Source organism: Coregonus clupeaformis, chromosome 14 (assembly GCF_020615455.1).
Source record: "Coregonus clupeaformis isolate EN_2021a chromosome 14, ASM2061545v1, whole genome shotgun sequence".
Classification (NCBI taxonomy): Eukaryota; Metazoa; Chordata; class Actinopteri; order Salmoniformes; family Salmonidae; genus Coregonus; species Coregonus clupeaformis.
This window is the reverse complement of record NC_059205.1, coordinates 36,463,440-36,485,323: the sequence shown is the minus strand read 5'-3', so window position 1 is coordinate 36,485,323 and position 21,884 is coordinate 36,463,440. Positions and strand designations below refer to the sequence as shown.

Below are 21,884 nucleotides of genomic sequence, written 5' to 3'. Positions count from 1 at the left end.
CAATAGGTGGCGGCATGCACAAACAAATGTGCGAACGCCATTATACCAAAGAAGAAGAAGAACAACAATAACATTTTTTGGACATAGTCAGCCCTAAAACCCCATCAAAGACAGTACAGTATTAAGATAGGCTAAAACTGCTTATCCAATTGAAATCCCCGATCACGCTTGAAGGCGATGTCATGTAGGCGATGTAGTCCCCTGTAGCTCAGTTGGTAGAGCATGGCGCTTGCAACGCCAGGGTTGTGGGTTCGTTTCCTACGGGGGGGCAGTATGAAAATGTATGCACTCGCTTTACTGTAAGTCGCTCTGGATAAGAGCGTCTGCTAAATAACTAAAATGTAAATGTCATGGCGACGTTGGCTAGCTAAACTCATGCGCAGAAAGAGATTATCGGGTCTTACGTTCATCTCGCCCAGAACTGCGCATGTGCATGCGGTCAAATCAAAGGCATAAAAAGTAGTTTTTGATTAAAATTAAAATGCCGTCAGTTTGTAACTTTCACGAGGTTGGAGTATTAATATGTTCAACAACTTAAGACATTGTCTCGAATCTAGGTTGTGGAATAATTTTTCACTTCTCATTGACTTCTCAAACCCCAATCACAGATAGAATAATGAGACAGATATGTCACTGGACGTATAAATGTGAAGCATTCACTTTGCGTTTCCACAGTGGCCGGCAGTGGGAGAAGATTAACAAGATTTTATTTTCTCATTAGTGAAACATTTGATCTCAATACAGTTTTCTGTTCCCAAAAGTAGAATCTGTTTCGAACAGAGTGGACAAAGTTTTGTAGACTTTACCCTTTGTCAAAGTTTCAAAACATTGCGTTGTTTAGAAGGAGTACAAAGGCGAATTGAGTTATTGCACGTGTACTTCATAGAGTTCGGAAATATGCTAATATTTGCTTGAACGCGCCAATAGGATCTCGCTAGTTCGTGCTTGGCTCTGCCCACCTCCTTGCTTGTTCTGCCCACTATGACTCATTTGATCCCATTGGAAAGGACAGGCTGTGGTTTATCTTAGTTATACAAATATTTTCCCCGGACTGGTCTGCTTGGTCTCCTTTGCAAGCGTTCCCGGAAGTCTCGCGATGTTGCGTCTCTAGGTTTAGAAACTCTGTGACCCACTCGAAGAAGAAGTACCTATTTTCCCACAATGCCATCGTCATGTAAACAAAGGACAACGACAGGAAGGGAGAATGAAAAGTTCTAGCTACAAATGTGCAACTTGCTACAGCAGTTCTGCAAGGAATATACCAACAATTTAAATATATTTAAGTAGATAACTAACCAGTTAGACATAGTTTGTATTGTTTTTCGTTTGTTGTTTCGTGTGGGGTCTCTACATCCAGTTAGCTTGCTACAGTAGTTAGCTAGCGTGCCTTAGACGCTAGCAGCTAGCTAATTTGATTTCCCAGCTAACTGAAAATGCATCGGTCTTGACAGTTTCCTAGGAAAACAGTTTTTAACAGAGGATGACAGGTAATATCAAAAGTGAATCGAAGTTAAGAAGGTAACTAAGTTAGCTAACTTAGCTAGTCCTCTTTGTTTCTTGGGTGGACCGCCTTAGCTGGCTAGCAAGCTAACGTTAGCCTCCAAGCACTTTTACCACAGTCTGAAAGGGGAAGTTATCGGTAGCTTTGCTTTTACTAGCAGCAGGCTGTATCTATCAGGCTTCATACTGTAGAAAGGTAGTCATGATTTGATAAAACTGCAGTATTCAATTCGATGTTATTGCAACTACTGCAAGGCTATGTTGTAGTCTTTGTATTGCCTTGATGTGGAATAAATGAATGGAAAAATATATGTTTGATCTTTTTCAGGGATGACAGTTTATGGAGGACAACCTATGTGGCCATCCATACATCCATGAGCCTCCCCATATGTCTGAGGGACTTCCACAATGAAGAAAATTAGTCTGAAAACGATACGAAAGTCACTCAATCTAAAAAGCAGAGAGGAGGGAAAGGATGTTGTACCACAGCCAAATTCAGCTACAAACTTTTCAACAGATTCAGTATTTGGAAAATGTTACAGCAAAGAACTTGTTCGTAACGACTTTGATCATGAGGAGGAGAAAGGCCCTAAGAACCGCTCCAAGAGTGAGAGTCTTATGGGATCACTGAAAAGGAGGCTTTCGGCAAAACAGAAAAATAAAATAAAGGAAAGTTCCACATCGGTGACCTGTGAAGATGACACATTCTCATGCTCCTCAGCACCCATATTCTTTAATGACGTCAAATCACAACGCCATCTAAGATCTAGTAGTCACCATTATAGCCCCACGCCATGGGTCCTCAGGGCAGCAAATTCTGAGGAAACATGCCTTAGGATGGATGGGAAAGTGAAAGCTATGATACACTCATCAGACCCAAGCCCATCTCTGAATGGCATTCTGAAAGAATTCCCTGACCCCCAGAGGGATAGGCCTTTTCAGGAATCAACCGAGAACACTGAGCCTCAGAATGGTGATTTGCATCTAGGTATTGACAATGAAAATGTACCTGCAATCGTTGGACTAGCATCTCAGGACTATATTCACTATGCAATGCCTTTAGATTATGAACTTGACCCTGCAGAAGGCTTGGATAGTTCCTCTCCAATGGATGAGGTGCCTCAGCCTGAGCGCTTCTCTCCTTGTGCAGAGGAAGAGCCCATTGACCAGGAGAAGCTGATGTCACCAGACATATTCATGGACCCATCAGTGAATCGACTGCTCTATGATGCTGAATGTGCCTTGATTCAAGACTCTAGAATAGAGCCTCCTCTCTCCCCTTTTCTACCTGGCAGTCACATCCGAAGGAGTTTCCTAGTATATGGTGGTTCTTCTCACTCACATGGTGCGGAGAGAGTGATGCATCATCTCAACTTTGACCCCAATTCAGCCCCTGGCGTTGGCAGGGTTTATGATGCTGTTCAGCACAGTGGGCCCATGATTGTAACCAGCCTTACAGTAGAGCTAAAGAAACTGGCCAAGCAGGGTTGGTACTGGGGTCCTATAACGCGTTGGGAAGCTGAGGAAAAACTTGCCAGCCTGCCAGATGGGTCATTCTTGGTGCGAGACAGCTCAGATGATCGTTATCTTTTGAGCTTGAGTTTTCGTTCACAGGGTAAGACCCTCCACACCAGGATCGAACACTCCAATGGCAGTTTCAGTTTCTATGAACAGCCAGATGTGGAGGGTCACATATCAATTGTGGAACTCATTGAACATTCTATCATAGATTCTGAGAGTGGAGCCTTCTGCTATTCACGATCTCGCACACCAGGGACTGCAACGTATCCTGTCAGACTGACAAACCCTATCTCAAGGTTTATGCAGGTGCGCTCCATGCAGTACCTTTGTCGGTTTGTCATCCGTCAGTACACACGGATCGACCTTATCCAGAAGTTGCCTTTGCCAAACAAGATGAAAGATTACTTGCAGGAAAAGCACTACTGAAGGGGTTAAATGAAACTCAATTGGACTTTCTTGCACATTTTAGATCAGTGACATAGTCCTTGTTTTTAACTTTTTGAAATTTTTCTTGGCTGTTACAATTCTTTTTTGTGAATTTGATTTCAGTACATGTAACAAAGTACAGTGTCTCCATATCTAGTGATGTGTCCAACAGCCAATGCCAGCAACTAACATATATAGTGAGCATACAGTTATACTCCCAACCTCAAAGCAAAGGATTGAAGCTGAACCTTAATCAAATCTATTTTAATTTTTTTAGCGTTGGATTATTTCTGTTAATTGTGTTTTGATGGACCAAGTATTTTGTTATATAAAGCACAAAGACTTCTAATAATTACTACACTCAACATTTCTGCATTGTCCCATGTGGTTTGTTGTCTTACATTAAACCAGTTTGTTAGTACTGTAGCTACTAGCTAGTATGATTTTGATATCTGAAAGTTCTCTCTGCTGAGTCTTTAGTAAAGTTTTTTATTTTATTTTGCGGCAGTGATGGTTTCTCATTGCATGTGAATTACATTGAGTATATGGAGGAAGAACATTTTATCACCACACATCTGATGCTGTAATTTGGGAGAACTAATCGTCATCGACTGTGTATAACCATATATCAGGATAATGGCTCGTTTGTGTAGCCTAAACTTTACTGTTTGCCTGTCACTGTAAGTATAAGGGAAAAATGCTTCACCTTGTTACTTTTCAGGTCATGAAATGCTACCTATGGTAGAATACTTGTTATGGTACGTCTCACCCAAACGTATGGTTTGTCTAAACCCCCCCCAAAAAAAAGAAATTATACACACTTTTTTGAAAGGCTGTACACCGACTTATTGCAGATCTTCAATGCAGTTAAAGGAGGGGTGTTTATGACTGTTAATAAACTGCTAATAAAGGACATATTCACAGATAACATAGTCTGTCTGTTCTTAATCATTATACAGAATGTTTTCATTTTGAAATGTTACTCTGAACTTAAAAGTATGTGCTTCTCAGTCTTCAGAGATTAGGGGCGTATTCATTACGCTGATTCTGTTGCAAAACGTTTCCTAAACAGAAGCAAACGAAACAGGGAGGGATCTACCTGAATTTGTCCAATAGAAACTCTCCTCTTCTCAACATGTGTCTCTGGCTCCTGTATCTCTCAGGCGACTGCAAAGTAACTTCAGCCCTGCCAGCTGTCCCAACCATCGGACCAATGTTGCCTGCTGTCTTAATGCACTTTGACTAGAGTTGCAAAGGGAGGGTATCTTACTGGTAACTTTCTAAGTTTACCAGTAAACAACCAGAATTGTGTAAACTTTCAATGATTTTATGGAATTTTTATAACATGTAGAATATATAAAATAATAAAATAAGATGATTTTATATTTTAAAACATGAAATGACAAAGCTGTTAAATATGATCCTAAATGTAACTCGTTTCAGTACATAGTGATTTCACATTTAATATCCTTTATATTTTTACACACTTTTATTACTTTGCTATGTCAATATGTCCTTGTTGTAAATGGTTTGGTGCCAAACTGGTGGCAGTTGTGAAAAAAGTAAATAGTTGGAAGAGTTGCAGAGTAATTCATATTCATAATTAATATTGATAAAAAAAGCATATTTTTTATTTATTGTATGTTTTATTTTCCATCAAACCACTCATAGGATGCAGAGTCACACTATAATCACAGTACTTACAGTGGGTTCTTGGCCCTGCAGAATAGTTTGTCATATTGATGCTTTATTCTGAAAGCCATGCCATCTGCCATCACTAACCCCAGAAGACTTCTCATCCAGTGCAGTATGTATCTTCTTCACATTATAGGGGTTCTTATGCAGCACAGTTTCAGATAATACAGTGGAACGCCATGCATGCTCATCCAGTGACAGCTTCAATTAAGTATGAGATTACTTTGAGCTGGATGCCTACACGTGCAGATGTAGCCAAATATCTTGTTTGACAATCAGGATGAAGATTGAATCTGTCCTTGGTGGGTAAATATGGAAATGTTTTTGCCCATTCAACCTTCATGTCAAGGTTACCATGGGAAAATGGGCTTGGCATTCATTCAATAAGATTTAATGAAGAATATGAATATCAAAATATCATAATAAAGAAATTGACATTTTACCACCCCAAAAGGAGGAGTGCAATAGATCATTCTAAAATACCACTTTTATTATGAATTCAGACAATCTTTGTCAAAGAATACTCTTGACGAACAACAATGTGAAGCGCTAATGCCTGCCTATTGAGTTAATCAGGATAAGGAAAATATTAAATAACAGCTTTGAACAGATGCCCTTGTTCATTATTTACACACTGCCTCCGTGAACCATTAGGGGGAGATTTTCCTAACAGTCAGCAGGAAGTTCTAGGAGCACAAAAATAAAACTAACACACTCACAAGGAAAAACACCATCCTTCTATCATAGACCTATCCACACATAGACAACTGAATAATGAATGAAAACTGTCTCCCAATACTAATGCTTGTCAAGGTAGATGTTAATTTTGTATACTGTATGTGTGGATATCTCAAAATGTAAAAAAAGGTTAGGATTTTTAAGCAACATTGATGTAACTCTCAATCAGAAAGATTTCTGGCTCCCAGGTGTCTTTTATACAGGTAACGAGCTGAGATTACACTCTTAAAGGGAGTGCTCCTAATCTCAGCTTGTTACCTGTATAAAAGACCCCTGTCCACAGAAGCAATCAATCAATCAGATTCCAAACTCTCCACCATGGCCAAGACCAAAGAGCTCTCCAAGGATGTCAGGGACAAGATTGTAGACCTACACAAGGCTGAAATGGGCTACAAGACCATCGCCAAGCAGCTTGGTGAGAAGGTGACAACAGTTGGTGCGATTATTCGCAAATGGAAGAAACACAAAAGACCTGTCAATCTCCCTCGGCCTGGGGCTCCATGCAAGATCTCACCTCGTGGAGTTGCAATGATCATGAAAACGGTGAGGAATCAGCCCAGAGCTACACGGGAAGATCTTGTCAATGATCTCAAGGCAGCTGGGACCATAGTCACCAAGAAAACAATCGGTAACACACTACGCCGTGAAGGACTGAAATCCTGCAGCGCCCGCAAGGTCCCCCTGCTCAAGAAAGCACATATACAGGCCCGTCTGAAGTTTTCCAGTGAACATCTGAATGATTCAGATGAGAACTGGGTGAAAGTGTTGTGGTCAGATGAGACCAAAATCCAGCTCTTTGGCATCAACTCAACTCGCCGTGTTTGGAGGAGGAGGAATGCTGCCTATGACCCCAAGAACACTATCCCCACCACCAAACATGGAGGTGGAAACATTATGCTTTGAGGGTGTTTTTCTGCTAAGGGGACAGGACAACTTCACCGCATCAAAGGGACGATGGACGGGGCCATGTACCGTCAAATCTTGGGTGAGAACCTCCTTCCCTCAGCCAGGGCATTGAAAATGGGTCGTAGATGGGTATTCCAGCATGAAAATGACCCAAAACACACGGCCAAGGCAACAAAGGAGTGGCTCAAGAAGAAGCACATTAAGGTCCTGGAGTGGCCTAGCCAGTCTCCAGACCTTAATCCCATAGAAAATCTGTGGAGGGAGCTGAAGGTTCGAGTTGCCAAACGTCAGCCTCGAAACCTTAATGACTTGGAGAAGATCTTTAAAGAGGAGTGGGACAAAATCCCTCCTGAGATGTGTGCAAACCTGGTGGCCAACTACAAGAAATGTCTGACCTCTGTGATTGCCAACAAGGGTTTTGCCACCAAGTACTAAGTAATGTTTTGCAGAGGGGTCAAATACTTATTTCCCTCATTAAAATGCAAATCAATTTATAACATTTTTGACATGTGTTTTTCTGGATTTTGTTGTTGTTATTCTGTCTCTCACTGTTCAAATAAACTTACCATTAAAATTATAGACTGATCATGTCTTTGTCAGTGGGCAAACGTACAACATTAGCAAGGGATCAAATACTTTTTTCCCTCACTGTATATACAGTGGGGAAAAAAAGTATTTAGTCAGCCACCAATTGTGCAAGTTCTCCCACTTAAAAAAATGAGAGAGGCCTGTAATTTTCATCATAGGTACACGTCAACTATGACAGACAAATTGAGAGAAAAAAATTCAGAACATCACATTGTAGGATTTTTATGAATTTATTTGCAAATTATGGTGTTATGATTTAACTGGATAGAACCCAAATGCAGACAAGTACACCAAGCCAGAGAAGGTTTAACAGGTTTATTTACAATGTTCAATAGTCCAGGTTTCCAATAATAGGGGAAGAGCAAGTCCAGGTTACAGGGAGGGTAACAGATCCAGGTCAGGGCAGGTGTGGTACCGTAATGGCCTAGTGTCCGTGGTGTGTCCAAAAGAGAGGTCCGGTAGTGGAGAGCAGGATGGTGGTGGCAGGAGTGAAGCGGAGGCAGGAGTCAGGTTCCTAATATCTGTGGCACAGGAGAAAAAGTAAATAGAACAGACCAAAAACACAAAGAGCAAAAATAAACAGGTTGAGTCGGCAGCGAGACTAACATGGTCGTCTTGACTATGATCTGACGATGAGTGGTAAGTTTGACCGGGTCTTAAAGGCTGAGGTGATTATGGTGAATGAGCTGCAGCTGGAACCCTGACTCCCGCACACCAGACTTCACTCCTGCAATCAAGGACAGACAGAGGGGAGGGAGAGAGCAGAGAGAGAGCTACCTAGCAGCAGTAGGCCTAACAGTACCCCCCCCTCTACGGACGCCACCTGGCGGCCGACGGGGTTTATCGGGATGTAACCTATGAAACTCTCGGACCAGAGCAGGATCCACAATGAAGCTCCTGGGCACCCAGGAACGTTCCTCAGGACCATAACCCTCCCAATCCACCAGGTACTGGAAACCACGACCCCGGCGGCGAACATCCAGAAGTCGCCGGACAGTGTAGACCGGACCCCCACCCACGATCCTGGGCGGAGGAGGGGGGACGAGAGGGCGGGCACAGAGGGCTAACCGACACAGGCTTAATCTGGGAAACATGAAAGGTGGAATGAACCCGTAGGGAGGCAGGAAGCTGTAGCTTAACCGCGCAGGGGTTAACAATAGACAGTATCTTGAACGGTCCTATAAAACGAGGCGCCATCTTCTTAGACTCCACCTTCAATGGAAGGTCCCGTGACTTCAGCCATACCTCTTGACCAGGAGAGTAACCGGGAGCCTGGGACCGGTGACGGTTGGCTTGCCTCTGCATATACGCCGAAGCTCGGGACAGAGCTACCCTGGCCTTCCTCCAGACCTTGAAGCAGCGGCGCATGTGGGACTGCACCGAGGGTACCGCCAGTTCCCTCTCTTGAGAAGGGAACAGGGGAGGTTGATAACCCAGAGCACACAGAAAAGGAGACAAACCAGAGGAAGCGTTAGTCAAGGTGTTATGAGCATATTCCACCCAGGGGAGCATGGAGCTCCATGACCCAGGGTTAGACCCTGTGACACAGCGAAGAGCGGTCTCCATCTCCTGGTTCGCTCTCTCGGCTTGCCCGTTGGTCTGAGGGTGATATCCAGAGGACAGGCTGGATGTAATGCCCAAAGCTTTACAGAAAGCTTTCCACACCTGGGAGACAAACTGGGGACCCCTGTCAGAGACAATATCCGTGGGTAGACCATGAGAGCGGAACACATGTTCAACCAAAATATCAGCCGTCTCTCTGGCAGTGGGCAGTTTAGGTAGGGCCAAAAAATGAGCGAACTTAGAAAAACGATCAATCACCGTAAGAATGACAGTCTTTCCAGATGAGGGGGGAAGTCCAGTGACAAAATCCATAGCGATATGTGACCAGGGCCGGCTGGGTATAGGTAGAGGTCGTAGATGACCAGCGCTGGCCTGGGTGGAGTTCTTACTTCGTGCACATACCGTACAAGCAGCAATGAAGGCTCGAGTGTCCGCCTCCATCGTGGCCCACCAGAACTTCCGTCGCACAAAGTCAAGGGTCCGCGAAACTCCAGGGTGACAGGTAAGGGGAGATGAGTGAGCCCACTGAAGTACCTGGGAGCGAGCAGACTCAGGGACAAACATCCGGTTAGGAGGACCCCTCCCAGGGTCAGCTTGATGATGTTGAGCCTGTCTAACAATCCCCTCGATGTCACATGTGATGACCGCAATACTGCAGGTAGGAGGCAAAATGGGTTCAGGGTTACTACCAGTATCAACAGCCGAATGAACACGAGACAGAGCGTCAGGCTTGACGTTGCGTGACCCAGGACGGTAAGACAGAGAAAAATTGAATCTCCCAAAAAATAGTGCCCACCTGGCTTGACGGGGGTTGAGCTGCTTCGCTGACTGGAGGTAAGCCAGATTCTTATGATCCGTCCAAACGATGAAGGGTTGTTCCGCCCCCTCCAACCAATGTCGCCACTCCTCGAGAGCCAGCTTAACGGCGAGCAGTTCACGATTGCCAACATCATAATTCCTCTCTGCCTGAGAAAGTTTCCTTGAGAGAAAAGCACAGGGATGCAGTTTGTTATCTTCAGGAGAACGTTGTGACAACACCGCACCTACCCCAGTGTCGGATGCATCCACCTCCACGACAAACTGGCGGTCGGGGTCCGGCTGCATCAGAATGGGAGCCGAGGCGAAGCGATGTTTCAGTTCTTCGAACGCTGATTCGGCCCCTTCATTCCAAGCGAACGGTCGTGAGATGGAGGTGAGAGCGGTGAGTGGCGCCGCAATGCGGCTGTAGTCCTTGATGAACCTCCTATAGAAGTTCGCAAACCCCAGGAATCGTTGAAGTTGTTTGCGGGTAGAGGGGGCTGGCCAGTCCGTGACAGCAGAGATCTTAGCTGGGTCCATCCGCAACTCCCCCTGAGCTATGATGTAACCCAAAAAAGAGGTCTCAGACACATGAAATTCACATTTCTCCATCTTCACAAACAGTTTGTTCTCCAACAACCTTTGCAACACCTGGCGCACATGCAGTTCATGTTCCTGGGAGGACTCTGAGAAAATCAAGATATCATCCAGATAGACAAAAACAAACCGATTCAACATGTCCCGAAGGACATCATTGACTAGTGCCTGAAAAACAGCAGGGGCATTGGACAACCCAAAAGGCATAACCAGATACTCAAAATGTCCCAAGGGTGTGTTGAAGGCAGTCTTCCATTCATCACCCTTACGAATGCGCACCAGGTGATACGCATTTCGTAGATCCAGTTTCGTAAAGATGGTAGCACCATGAAGGAGGGGAAAAGCAGAATTAATCAAAGGCAGAGAATACTTGTTCTTAATGGTGATGTTGTTAAGTCCACGGTAATCAATACAGGGTCTGAGGGTCTTATCCTTCTTAGCAACAAAAAAGAATCCCGCTCCTACAGGTGACGAGGAAGGACGCATAATACCTGCCGCCAAGGAGTCCCGAATGTAGTTCTCCATAGCCTCCGTCTCCGGCCGGGAGAGATTGTACAGGCGACTGCTGGGGAGCGGGGCTCCTGGCTGGAGGTCAATGGCGCAGTCGTAAGGCCGGTGAGGAGGAAGAGAAGTAGCTCTGTGTTTGCAGAAAACGGATGCCAGGTCATGATACACGTCAGGAACAGCAGAAAGATCAATGGACTCCAGTGGAGGTTGAGGCACAGTACTGGCAGGAGTCTGAGCAGAACACAAACAATTCACATGACAAAATGTGCTCCATGAAACAATTCTACCTGTCACCCAATCAATGTGTGGATTGTGTCTTATGAGCCAGGGGATACCAAGGACCAGGGGGGTCTGTGGGCAGTCGATAATATGGAATTGAATGTTCTCCTGATGATTTCCCGACACTCTAAGACAAACAGGAACAGTCTGATGGGTAATACGGGTCAACAATTGTCCATTTAGACCCTTAGCCTGCAGCGGACAGTCCATAGGAACAGTCTCCAAATCCATTTGTTGAGCCCACTCTCTATCCAAAAAGCTTTCGTCGGCACCAGAGTCAATCAGCGCACTAACCGAGAAATTCTGGGACTGCCACTGGAGGGATGCCTGGAGCAGAATGCGGGGAGAAGAGGAAGAATCCGCTGCTCGGCTCACCAAAACTTCTCCCATTAATGATGAGCCGGCCCTTTTCCCGGACGAACTGGGCAGGAAGGAACGAAATGACCAGCTTCTCCACAATACAGGCAGACCCGAGCCTGAATACGACGTGCACGCTCCTCTGAGGACAACCGTGCACGACCCACCTCCATGGCTCGGGTTCAGTGCTCCTCGTATCACCTCGGGAAGACACGGCTTTCTCCGTAGGGAAGATGCGGGGAGGAGTTTGTTGATGACAGACAGGTTGCTTGGAACTAACACTCCTCTCCCGGCGGCGCTCCCGAATCCGATTATCCAACCTGATGGTGAGTGAAATAAGATTATCCAGCGTAGGCGATTCATCATATGACACCAATTCATCTTTTAAAGTCTCAGACAAAGCATTGATGAACACTCCTTGTAATGCCTCGTCATTCCAACCACTCACTGCTGCTAAAGTCCGAAACTCCACTGCCATCTCCGCCACACTGCGAACCCCCTGCCGAAGAGAAAACAACCGTTTCGCAGCCTCCTTGCCTCGTACGGGGTGGTCAAAAACCTTCCTCATCTCAGTGGTGAAGGCAACGTAAGCGTTGCAAATGTCCGACTGACTCTCCCAGACCGCGGATCCCCAGGCACGAGCGGAACCGCTAGTAGAGTTGATAAGGTAGGCAATACGGGCTCTTTCTGAGGCGTAGGTGAGGGGCTGTTGTTCAAACACTAACGAGCATTGAGTCAAAAAATCGCCACAGGTTCCCATGTTCCCGTCATAGCGCTCTGGAGCAGGAACAAAAGGCTCTCTGATCTGGCCTGAAGGGGTAGTAAGGGCAGACACTTGATTGGTGAGTAATTGAACCTGATTAAGCAGCACCTGACTGTCCTCAGCAATCGTCTTAAACAGGGTATCATGTTGGCCAAGTAAAATGCCCTGATTGGCTATGGCAGTCCAAATTTGAGTGCACTCTGGGGTGGTATCCGAGCTACTGTCTGCTGGGTTCATGTTGGTCAGATCATACTGTTATGATTTAACTGGATAGAACCCAAATGCAGACAAGTACACCAAGCCAGAGAAGGTTTAACAGGTTTATTTACAATGTTCAATAGTCCAGGTTTCCAATAATAGGGGAAGAGCAAGTCCAGGTTACAGGGAGGGTAACAGATCCAGGTCAGGGCAGGTGTGGTACCGTAATGGCCTAGTGTCCGTGGTGTGTCCAAAAGAGAGGTCCGGTAGTGGAGAGCAGGATGGTGGTGGCAGGAGTGAAGCGGAGGCAGGAGTCAGGTTCCTAATATCTGTGGCACAGGAGAAAAAGTAAATAGAACAGACCAAAAACACAAAGAGCAAAAATAAACAGGTTGAGTCGGCAGCGAGACTAACATGGTCGTCTTGACTATGATCTGACGATGAGTGGTAAGTTTGACCGGGTCTTAAAGGCTGAGGTGATTATGGTGAATGAGCTGCAGCTGGAACCCTGACTCCCGCACACCAGACTTCACTCCTGCAATCAAGGACAGACAGAGGGGAGGGAGAGAGCAGAGAGAGAGCTACCTAGCAGCAGTAGGCCTAACATATGGTGGAAAATAAGTATTTGGTCACCTACAAACAAGCAAGATTTCTGGCTCTCACAGACCTGTAACTTCTTCTTTAAGAGGCTCCTCTGTCCTCCACTCGTTACCTGTATTAATGGCACCTGTTTGAACTTGTTATCAGTATAAAAGACACCTGTCTAAAACCTCAAACAGTCACACTCCAAACTCCACTATGGCCAAGACCAAAGAGCTGTCAAAGGACACCAGAAACAAAATTGTAGACCTCCACCAGGCTGGGAAGACTGAATCTGCAATAGGTAAGCAGCTTGGTTTGAAGAAATCAACTGTGGGAGCAATTATTAGGAAATGGAAGACATACAAGACCACTGATAATCTCCCTCGATCTGGGGCTCCACGCAAGATCTCACCCCGTGGGGTCAAAATGATCACAAGAACGGTGAGTAAAAATCCCAGAACCACACGGGGGGACCTAGTGAATGACCTGCAGAGAGCTGGGACCAAAGTAACAAAGCCTACCATCAGTAACACACTACGCCGCCAGGGACTCAAATCCTGCAGTGTCAGACGTGTCCCCCTGCTTAAGCCAGTACATGTCCAGGCCCGTCTGAAGTTTGCTAGAGTGCATTTGGATGATCCAGAAGAGGATTGGGAGAATGTCATATGGTCAGATGAAACCAAAATATAACTTTTTGGTAAAACCTCAACACGTCGTGTTTGGAGGACAAAGAATGCTGAGTTGCATCCAAAGAACACCATACCTACTGTGAAGCATGGGGGTGGAAACATCATGCTTTGGGGCTGTTTTTCTGCAAAGGGACCAGGACGACTGATCCGTGTAAAGGAAAGAATGAATGGGGCCATGTATCGTGAGATTTTGAGTGAAAACCTCCTTCCATCAGCAAGGGCATTGAAGATGAAACGTGGCTGGGTCTTTCAGCATGACAATGATCCCAAACACACCGCCCGGGCAACGAAGGAGTGGCTTCGTAAAAAGCATTTCAAGGTCCTGGAGTGGCCTAGCCAGTCTCCAGATCTCAACCCCATAGAAAATCTTTGGAGGGAGTTGAAAGTCCGTGTTGCCCAGCGACAGCCCCAAAACATCACTGCTCTAGAGGAGATCTGCATGGAGGAATGGGCCAAAATACCAGCAACAATTTGTGAAAACCTTGTGAAGACTTACAGAAAACGTTTGACCTGTGTCATTACCAACAAAGGGTATATAACAAAGTATTGAGAAACTTTTGTTATTGACCAAATACTTATTTTCCACCATAATTTGCAAATAAATTCATAAAAAATCCTACAATGTGATTTTCTGGAGTTTTTTTTCTCCATTTTGTCTGTCATAGTTGACGTGTAACTATGATGAAAATTACAGACCTCTCTCATCTTTTTAAGTGGGAGAACTTGCACAATTGGTGGCTGACTAAATACTTTTTTCCCCCACTGTATATACAGTACCAGTCAAAAGTTTGGACACACCTACTCATCCAGGGTTTTTCTTTATTTTTACTATTTTCTACATTGTAGAATAATAGTGAAGACATCTAAACTATGAAATAATACATATGGAATCATGTAGTAACCAAAAAAGTGTTAAACAAATCAAAATATATTTGAGATTCTTCAAAATAGCAACCCTTTGCCTTGATGACAGCTTTTCACACGCTTGACATTCTCTCAACCAGCTTCATGAGATAGTCACATTAACAGGTGTGCCTTGTTAAAAGTTAATTTGTGGAATTTCTTTCCTTCTTAATGTGTTTGAGCCAATCAGTTGTGTTGTGACAAGGTAGGGGTGGTATACAGAAGATAGCACTATTTGGTAAAAGACCAAGTCCATATTATGGCAAGAGAGTTCAAATAAGCAAAGAGAAACAACAGTCCATCATTACTTTAAGACACGAAGGTCAGTCAATCCGGAACAAGTGCAGTCACAAAAACCATCAAGCGCTATGATGAAACTGGCTCTCATGAGGACCGCCACAGGAATGGAAGACCCAGAGTTACCTCTGCTGCAGAGGGTAAGTTCATTAGAGTTAACTGCACCTCAGATTGCTTTACAGAGTTCAAGTCACAGACACATCTCAACATCAACTGTTCAGAGGAGACTGTGTGAATCAGGCCTTCATGGTCGAATTGCTGCAAAGAAACCACCACTAAAGGACACTAATAAGAAGAAGAGACTTGCTTGGGCCAAGAAACACGAGCAATGTACATTAGACCGGTGGAAATCTGTCCTTTGGTCTGATGAGTCCAAATTTGAGATTTTTGGTTCCAACCGCCGTGTCTTGGTGAGACGCAGAGTAGGTGAACGGATGATTTCCGCATGTGTGGTTCCCACCGTGAAGCATGGAGGAGGAGGTGTGATGGTGTGGGGGTGCTTTGCTGGTGACACTGTTGGTGATTTATTTAGAATTCAAGACACACTTAACCAGCATGGCTACCACAGCATTCTGCAGCGATACGCCATCCCATCTGGTTTGCGTTTAGTGGGACTATCATTAGTTTTTCAACAGGACAGTGACCCAACACACCTCCAGGCTGTGTAAGGGCTATTTTACCAAGAAGGAGAGTGGTGGAGTGCTGCATCAGATGACCTGGCCTCCACAATCACCCGACCACATTCCAATTTAGATGGTTTGGGATGAGTTGGACTGCAGAGTGAAGGAAAAGCAGCCAACAAGTGCTCAGCATATGTGGGAACTCCTTCAAGACTGTTGGAAAAGCATTCCAGGTGATGCTGGTTGAGAGAATGTCAAGAGTGTGCAAAGCTGTCATCAAGGCATAGGGTGGCTACTTTGAATAATCACAAATATAATATAACACTTTTTTGGTTGCTACATGATTCCATATGTGTTATTTCATAGTTTAGATGTCTTCACTATTATTCTACAATGTAGAACATAGTAATAATAAAGAAAAACCCTGGAATGAGTAGGTATATCCAAACTTATGACTGGTACTGTATATAAAATCTATGCACAAAACACATATTTTGCATAAACTGATTTAAGTGTATTCAGAATGAAATAGTGTGTGGTCATCACTGTGAGAAGCAGATGGGAGTACATAGTTCAACTGGGGTAATCTAAATAATAACACAAGTCTTCAAATGAAGCAGAATGCAATTTCAGCAGAATCTAAATGACTAATTTAAGTAACATAAACCATGTGGTGATTTAGAGACAGTGATAGAATAGTCTTTCATTAACACACTGGAACAACTATAGATCACCTAGAAGAAATGCAACGTTAGCATCTTCCTGACAAGCAATAAGTCTAGCATATGCTGTTGTTTTTGTAAATTCTTGCAAGGAACTATGGCTCTGTTTACAGAGGCAGCTCAAACCTGATCTTTTGTTTCACTAATTGGTGTTTTGACCACTCAGATCAGCTCTGAAAAAGATGTGAAAACATCAGATGTGATTGGTCGAAAGACCAATTAGTTGAAAAAATATCAGAATTGGGCTGCCTATGTCATTGAAGTAGCGCTGCTAGAAAAGCTATATTCATGCATATGTCAATGGCTGTGTTTACACAGGCAGCCTAATTCTGATATTTTTGTACTAATTGGTCTTTTCACCAATCAGATCAGCACTTTTGCCAATAATTGGGGAAAAGATCAGAATTGGGCTACCTGTGTAAATGCAGCCTATGATACATTTTTTAAACCATGCAGTTACTTTTCATTTAAGAGAAAAAACAGCATTTTGTGGGCCAAGTGGGCTGTGTTTACACTGTCAGCCCAATTCTGATATTTTTCCACTAATTGGTCTTTTGCCCAATCAGATCTGCTCTTTTGCCGATACTTGGGCAAAATATCAGAATTGGTCTGCCTGTGTAAACGCAGCCGTGTTTTCCAAACACGTTAAAAGTCAGGGTTAACAAGGTACAGCCAGGATAAAAGTCGGCTGGGTTTCTGGGAAAAGGACACTTCCCATCTCGATAAGAAAGGGCAAATACACATGATGTTTCAATAGCCCCGATTATACCTGCTTCTAACTTTTGTAGTGATTTTGTCCACATTCTGATCTTGGCCACATTCTTAGACAGGTGTAGACAATCAAAATACACATTGTGATCTGATTGTGACCAGATCATTCTGCCCACCTCCGGAGGCAGTCAGACGAGCAATGTGTAGACTATAGTGTAGACAGATCTGGACAGAGAAAACATTTAAATTATTCCGCCCTCTAAAATCATTGACAGGTGTCACGATTAACTGATTATATCAATATGTGTCTTACAATAACTAAATAAATATTATTTTGAAAGAATAGCTGTGAAATACTTTGCATAAAGAAAGGGACCAGGAAATCTGGTAACAATGCAGACACAGTGGATGGATGGATAACAGACACATTTAAATAACATGTGTAGACACATTTCTGGAAATGTGGGCACAATCAGAATGTAGACAAGATCAGGACAAAGGACCCATGTTAGCATCAGGTACAAACGGGACTAGAGAGAGGTATGATTACGGACTTTTACAGTGGGGAAAAAAAGTATTTAGTCAGCCACCAATTGTGCAAGTTCTCCCACTTAAAAAGATGAGAGAGTCCTGTAATTTTCATCATAGGTACACGTCAACTATGACAGACAAATTGAGAAAAAAAATCAAGAAAATCACATTGTAGGATTTTTTATGAATTTATTTGCAAAATATGGTGGAAAATAAGTATTTGGTCACCTACAAACAAGCAAGATTTCTGGCTCTCACAGACCTGTAAGTTCTTCTTTAAGAGGCTCCTCTGTCCTCCACTCATTACCTGTATTAATGGCACCCGTTTGAACTTGTTATCAGTATAAAAGACACCTGTCCACAACCTCAAACAGTCACACTCCAAACTCCACTATGGCCAAGACCAAAGAGCTGTCAAAGGACACCAGAAACAAAATTGTAGACCTGCACCAGGCTGGGAAGACTGAATCTGCAATAGGTAAGCAGCTTGGTTTGAAGAAATCAACTGTGGAGCAATTATTAGGAAATGGAAGACATACAAGACCACTGATAATCTCCCTCGATCTGGGGCTCCACGCAAGATCTCACCCTGTGGGGTCAAAATGATCACAAGAACGGTGAGCAAAAATCCCAGAACCACACAGGGGGACCTAGTGAATGACCTGCAGAGAGCTGGGACCAAAGTAACAAGCCTACCATCAGTAACACACTACGCCGCCAGGGACTCAAATCCTGCAGTGCAAGACGTGTCCCCCTGCTTAAGCCAGTACATGTCCAGGCCCGTCTGAAGTTTGCTAGAGTGCATTTGGATGATCCAGAAGAGGATTGGGAGAATGTCATATGGTCAGATGAAACCAAAATAGAACTTTTTGGTAAAAACTCAACTCGTTGTGTTTGGAGGACAAAGAATGCTGAGTTGCATCCAAAGAACACCATACCTACTGTGAAGCATGGGGGTGGAAACATCATGCTTTGGGGCTGTTTTTCTGCAAAGGGACCAGGACGACTGATCCGTGTAAAGGAAAGAATGAATGAGGCCATGTATCGTGAGATTTTGAGTGAAAACCTCCTTCCATCAGCAAGGGCATTGAAGATGAAACGTGGCTGGGTCTTTCAGCATGACAATGATCCCAAACACACCGCCCGGGCAACGAAGGAGTGGCTTCGTAAGAAGCATTTCAAGGTCCTGGAGTGGCCTAGCCAGTCTCCAGATCTCAACCCCATAGAACATCTTTGGAGGGAGTTGAAAGTCTGTGTTGCCCAGCGACAGCCCCAAAACATCACTGCTCTAGAGGAGACCTACATGGAGGAATGGGCCAAAATACCAGCAACAGTGTGTGAAAACCTTGTGAAGACTTACAGAAAATGTTTGACCTGTGTCATTGCCAACAAAGGGTATATAACAAAGTATTGAGAAACTTTTGTTATTGACCAAATATTTATTTTCCACCATAATTTGCAAATAAATTCATTAAAAATCCTACAATGTGATTTTCTGGAAGTTTTTTTCTCATTTTGTCTGTCATAGTTGACGTGTACCTATGATGAAAATTACAGCCCTCTCTCATCTTTTTAAGTGGGAGAACTTGCACAATTGGTGGCTGACTAAATACTTTTTTCCCCCACTCTACATGCCAGGTGTCGGCGCAGCACAGATTGTTTTTGTTCTTGGTCATTCCACTGCTCTCAGTGTGAACTCAGAGGAAGAGGAAAGACATCAAAAGGCTAAAGCCGTGCTCACACGCTGAGGAGCTATTGAGCTGAGTACTTTATTCTGATGGCACAGGGGTGCACGCTCACCAGACATGACTGCTGCTGGGATAAGATGGATACAGTATCCCCATGGATAAGCGAGAGCGAGAGAGTGAGAGAGAGAGAGAGAGAGAGAGAGAGAGAGAGAGAGAGAGAGAAAGAGAGAGAGAGAGTGAGAGTGAGTGGGGGGTTTATAATGTCAAGGTAAATGATACACGTGTCACAGGTATAGATAGGTGTAATGAAAACGATGTCTACTCTCTCTCTCTATCTCTCCCTCTTTCTCTCCCTCCCTCTAGTCTAACACACACTTACACCCAAAATTACATACTGTACACACACAAAACCATTTGCATACGGTCATTGACATATCCAATTACAGCACCAACATCAGAAAAATTGTATCTTAAATAAATCCCTCTAAACAAAACAACAACCTGCTTTTCCTACTAGCACTGACTTTGCTGATAACTTGTTTATTGAGGGAAAATGTACTTACTAGGACTGTGATATGTGGTTGTCTCACCTAGTTATCTTAAGATGAATGAACTTATTATATTGTCACTCTTGGATAAGAGCGTCTGCTAAATGACTAAAATGTAAAAACAAAGAGCTACACAATTTAGCAGTCACACGCCAGCAGTTCTGAGGTCTAACTGGTGCATATTCACACACACACACACACACACACACACACACACACACACACACACACACACACAGAGAGAGAGAGGTTCTAGTCACTTATCTTTATTTAGAGGTTAAATTGTCCAGTACATAATATCAATGCAGTGTTAATTTAGTTAAACAAAAATGGTGACTACAATATTCCTCAAACATCTATTTTTCAGTGGCAATTGACGAGACTATAACTGACCCAAAAAAGTATTATATATTTATATATATATAACTAAAAAAAAAAAACATTTCAGTTAACTAAAACAAGACAAGACTACATTATCTGGGAGAGATTGAGAACTTTTCAGTGATAAGCACAATTAATATTAGCAGTTAGCAGTGCAGTTCTGTTCAGCAGTGGGAAGGACCGCTGCCACACCCTGCACACAAAGCCTACATTAGCTGGTGAGCTGCGGGGGAGCAAGTAATGAGTGTGGGCAGACAAGCATACAGGTTCCGCTCGGGCTCTGCCTCCATTTATACACTCTCTTCCCCGTAGCTAACCAGTCACCACCAGCCTTCTAGTTAGATACCCTTTGACTGGTTAAGAAACACAAGCTACTTTACGAAATTAAAAACAACAGCAGCATTGAGTTTAATAATAAAACAACAGTCTAGCTATGTTTTTAACTCCCTTGAGTATAGAAAAGTAGGCTGTTTTTGAATTTGTAGTCTTGCTCAACTTTTCCCACTGTATTTCATAACCAGGTTCTGTAGCCAACATAGCCAAGTCTCCCTCTCTTCCTCAGAGAAAACAGCTTGATTCTACCCCTAACTGTCCAAAAGATATTACCCATAATACCAGCACTAAATGTTTTTATTTCTGTCTTGCATTGGCGGGCAGCATTTTACATTCATAAAGCATATCGCAGGCCATTCTAAAACTAGGCTACTTGCAGACCAGACCATTAACCATTTGTTTAGGCTACACCTTGTTCAGTCATGTTACCTCATTAGCTAGCTATTCATGGGTTGCATGTTTCCTCACAATAGTTTTTTGAATGTTCGTTTTGGACTGATGCCCAACTGAGCATTCTACTCAATGCTTCGTCAAAAGTGCATTACAGTGGCTTGGAAATACGAAAAGCCATATCTCAGACTGGCCAATAAAAATAAAAGATTAAAGATGGGCAGTCTGAGATACAGCTTTTTCTTTGCAACTCTGCCTAGAAGGTCAGCATCCCGGAGTCGCCTCTTCACTGTTGACGTTGAGACTGGTGTTTTGCAGGTACTATTTAATGAAGCTGCCAGTTGAGGACCTGTAAGGCGCCTGTTTCTCAAACTAGACACTCTAATGTATTTGTCCTCTTGCTCAGTTGTGCACCGGGGCCTCCCACTCCTCTTTCTATTCTGGTTAGAGCCAGTTTGCGCTGCTCTGTGAAGGGAGTAGTACACAGCGTTGTATGAGGTCTTCAATTTCTTTGCAATTTCTCGCATAGAATAGTCTTAATTTCTCAGAACAAGAATAGACTGACGAGTTTCAGAAGAAAGTTCCTTGTTTCTGGCCATTTTAAGCCTATAATCGAACCCACAATTGCTGATGCTCCAGATTACATTATATTACATTACATTTTAGTCATTTAGCAGACGCTCTTATCCAGAGCGACTTACAGTTAGTGAATACATTTTTTTTATTTTATACTGGCCCCCCGTGGGAATCGAACCCACAACACTTAACTTTAATCAGCACAACAGTTTTCAGCTGTGCTAACATAATTGCAAAAGGGTTTTCTAATTATCAATTAGCCTTTTAAAATGATAAACTTGGATTAGCAAACACAGCGTGCCATTGGAACACAGGACTGATGGTTGCTGATAATGGGCCTCTGTACGCCTATGTAGATATTCCATTAAAAATCAGCAGTTTCCAGCTACAATAGCCATTTACAACATTAACAATGTCTACACTGTATTTCTGATCAATTTGATGTTATTTTAATGGACAAAAAAATTGCTTTTCTTT

The 21,884-nt window shown here is 43.6% G+C and overlaps 1 protein-coding gene across 2 annotated transcripts; it reads left to right on the top strand.

The window, feature by feature from the left end:
* The first annotated feature begins 1,039 nt into the window (after positions 1 to 1,039).
* Positions 1,040 to 4,372, top strand: LOC121580954 (suppressor of cytokine signaling 6). 2 transcript variants are annotated; one of them, XM_041896183.2, is made up of 2 exons: positions 1,040 to 1,487; positions 1,829 to 4,372. In XM_041896183.2, exon 2 carries the CDS (start codon positions 1,909 to 1,911, stop codon positions 3,445 to 3,447), a length of 1,539 nt encoding a protein of 512 aa, XP_041752117.1. In that variant the 5' UTR covers positions 1,040 to 1,487; positions 1,829 to 1,908; the 3' UTR covers positions 3,448 to 4,372. The 2 variants fall into 2 exon arrangements, with proteins under 2 accessions (XP_041752117.1, XP_041752118.1); XM_041896184.2 differs by having other exon boundaries at positions 1,040 to 1,518.
* The last annotated feature ends 17,512 nt before the right edge of the window (positions 4,373 to 21,884 follow it).

Coding starts and splice junctions, on each gene's coding strand:
- LOC121580954 (XM_041896183.2), top strand. CDS start 1,909: ATGAAGAAAATTAGTCTGAAAACGATACGAAAGTCACTCAATCTAAAA.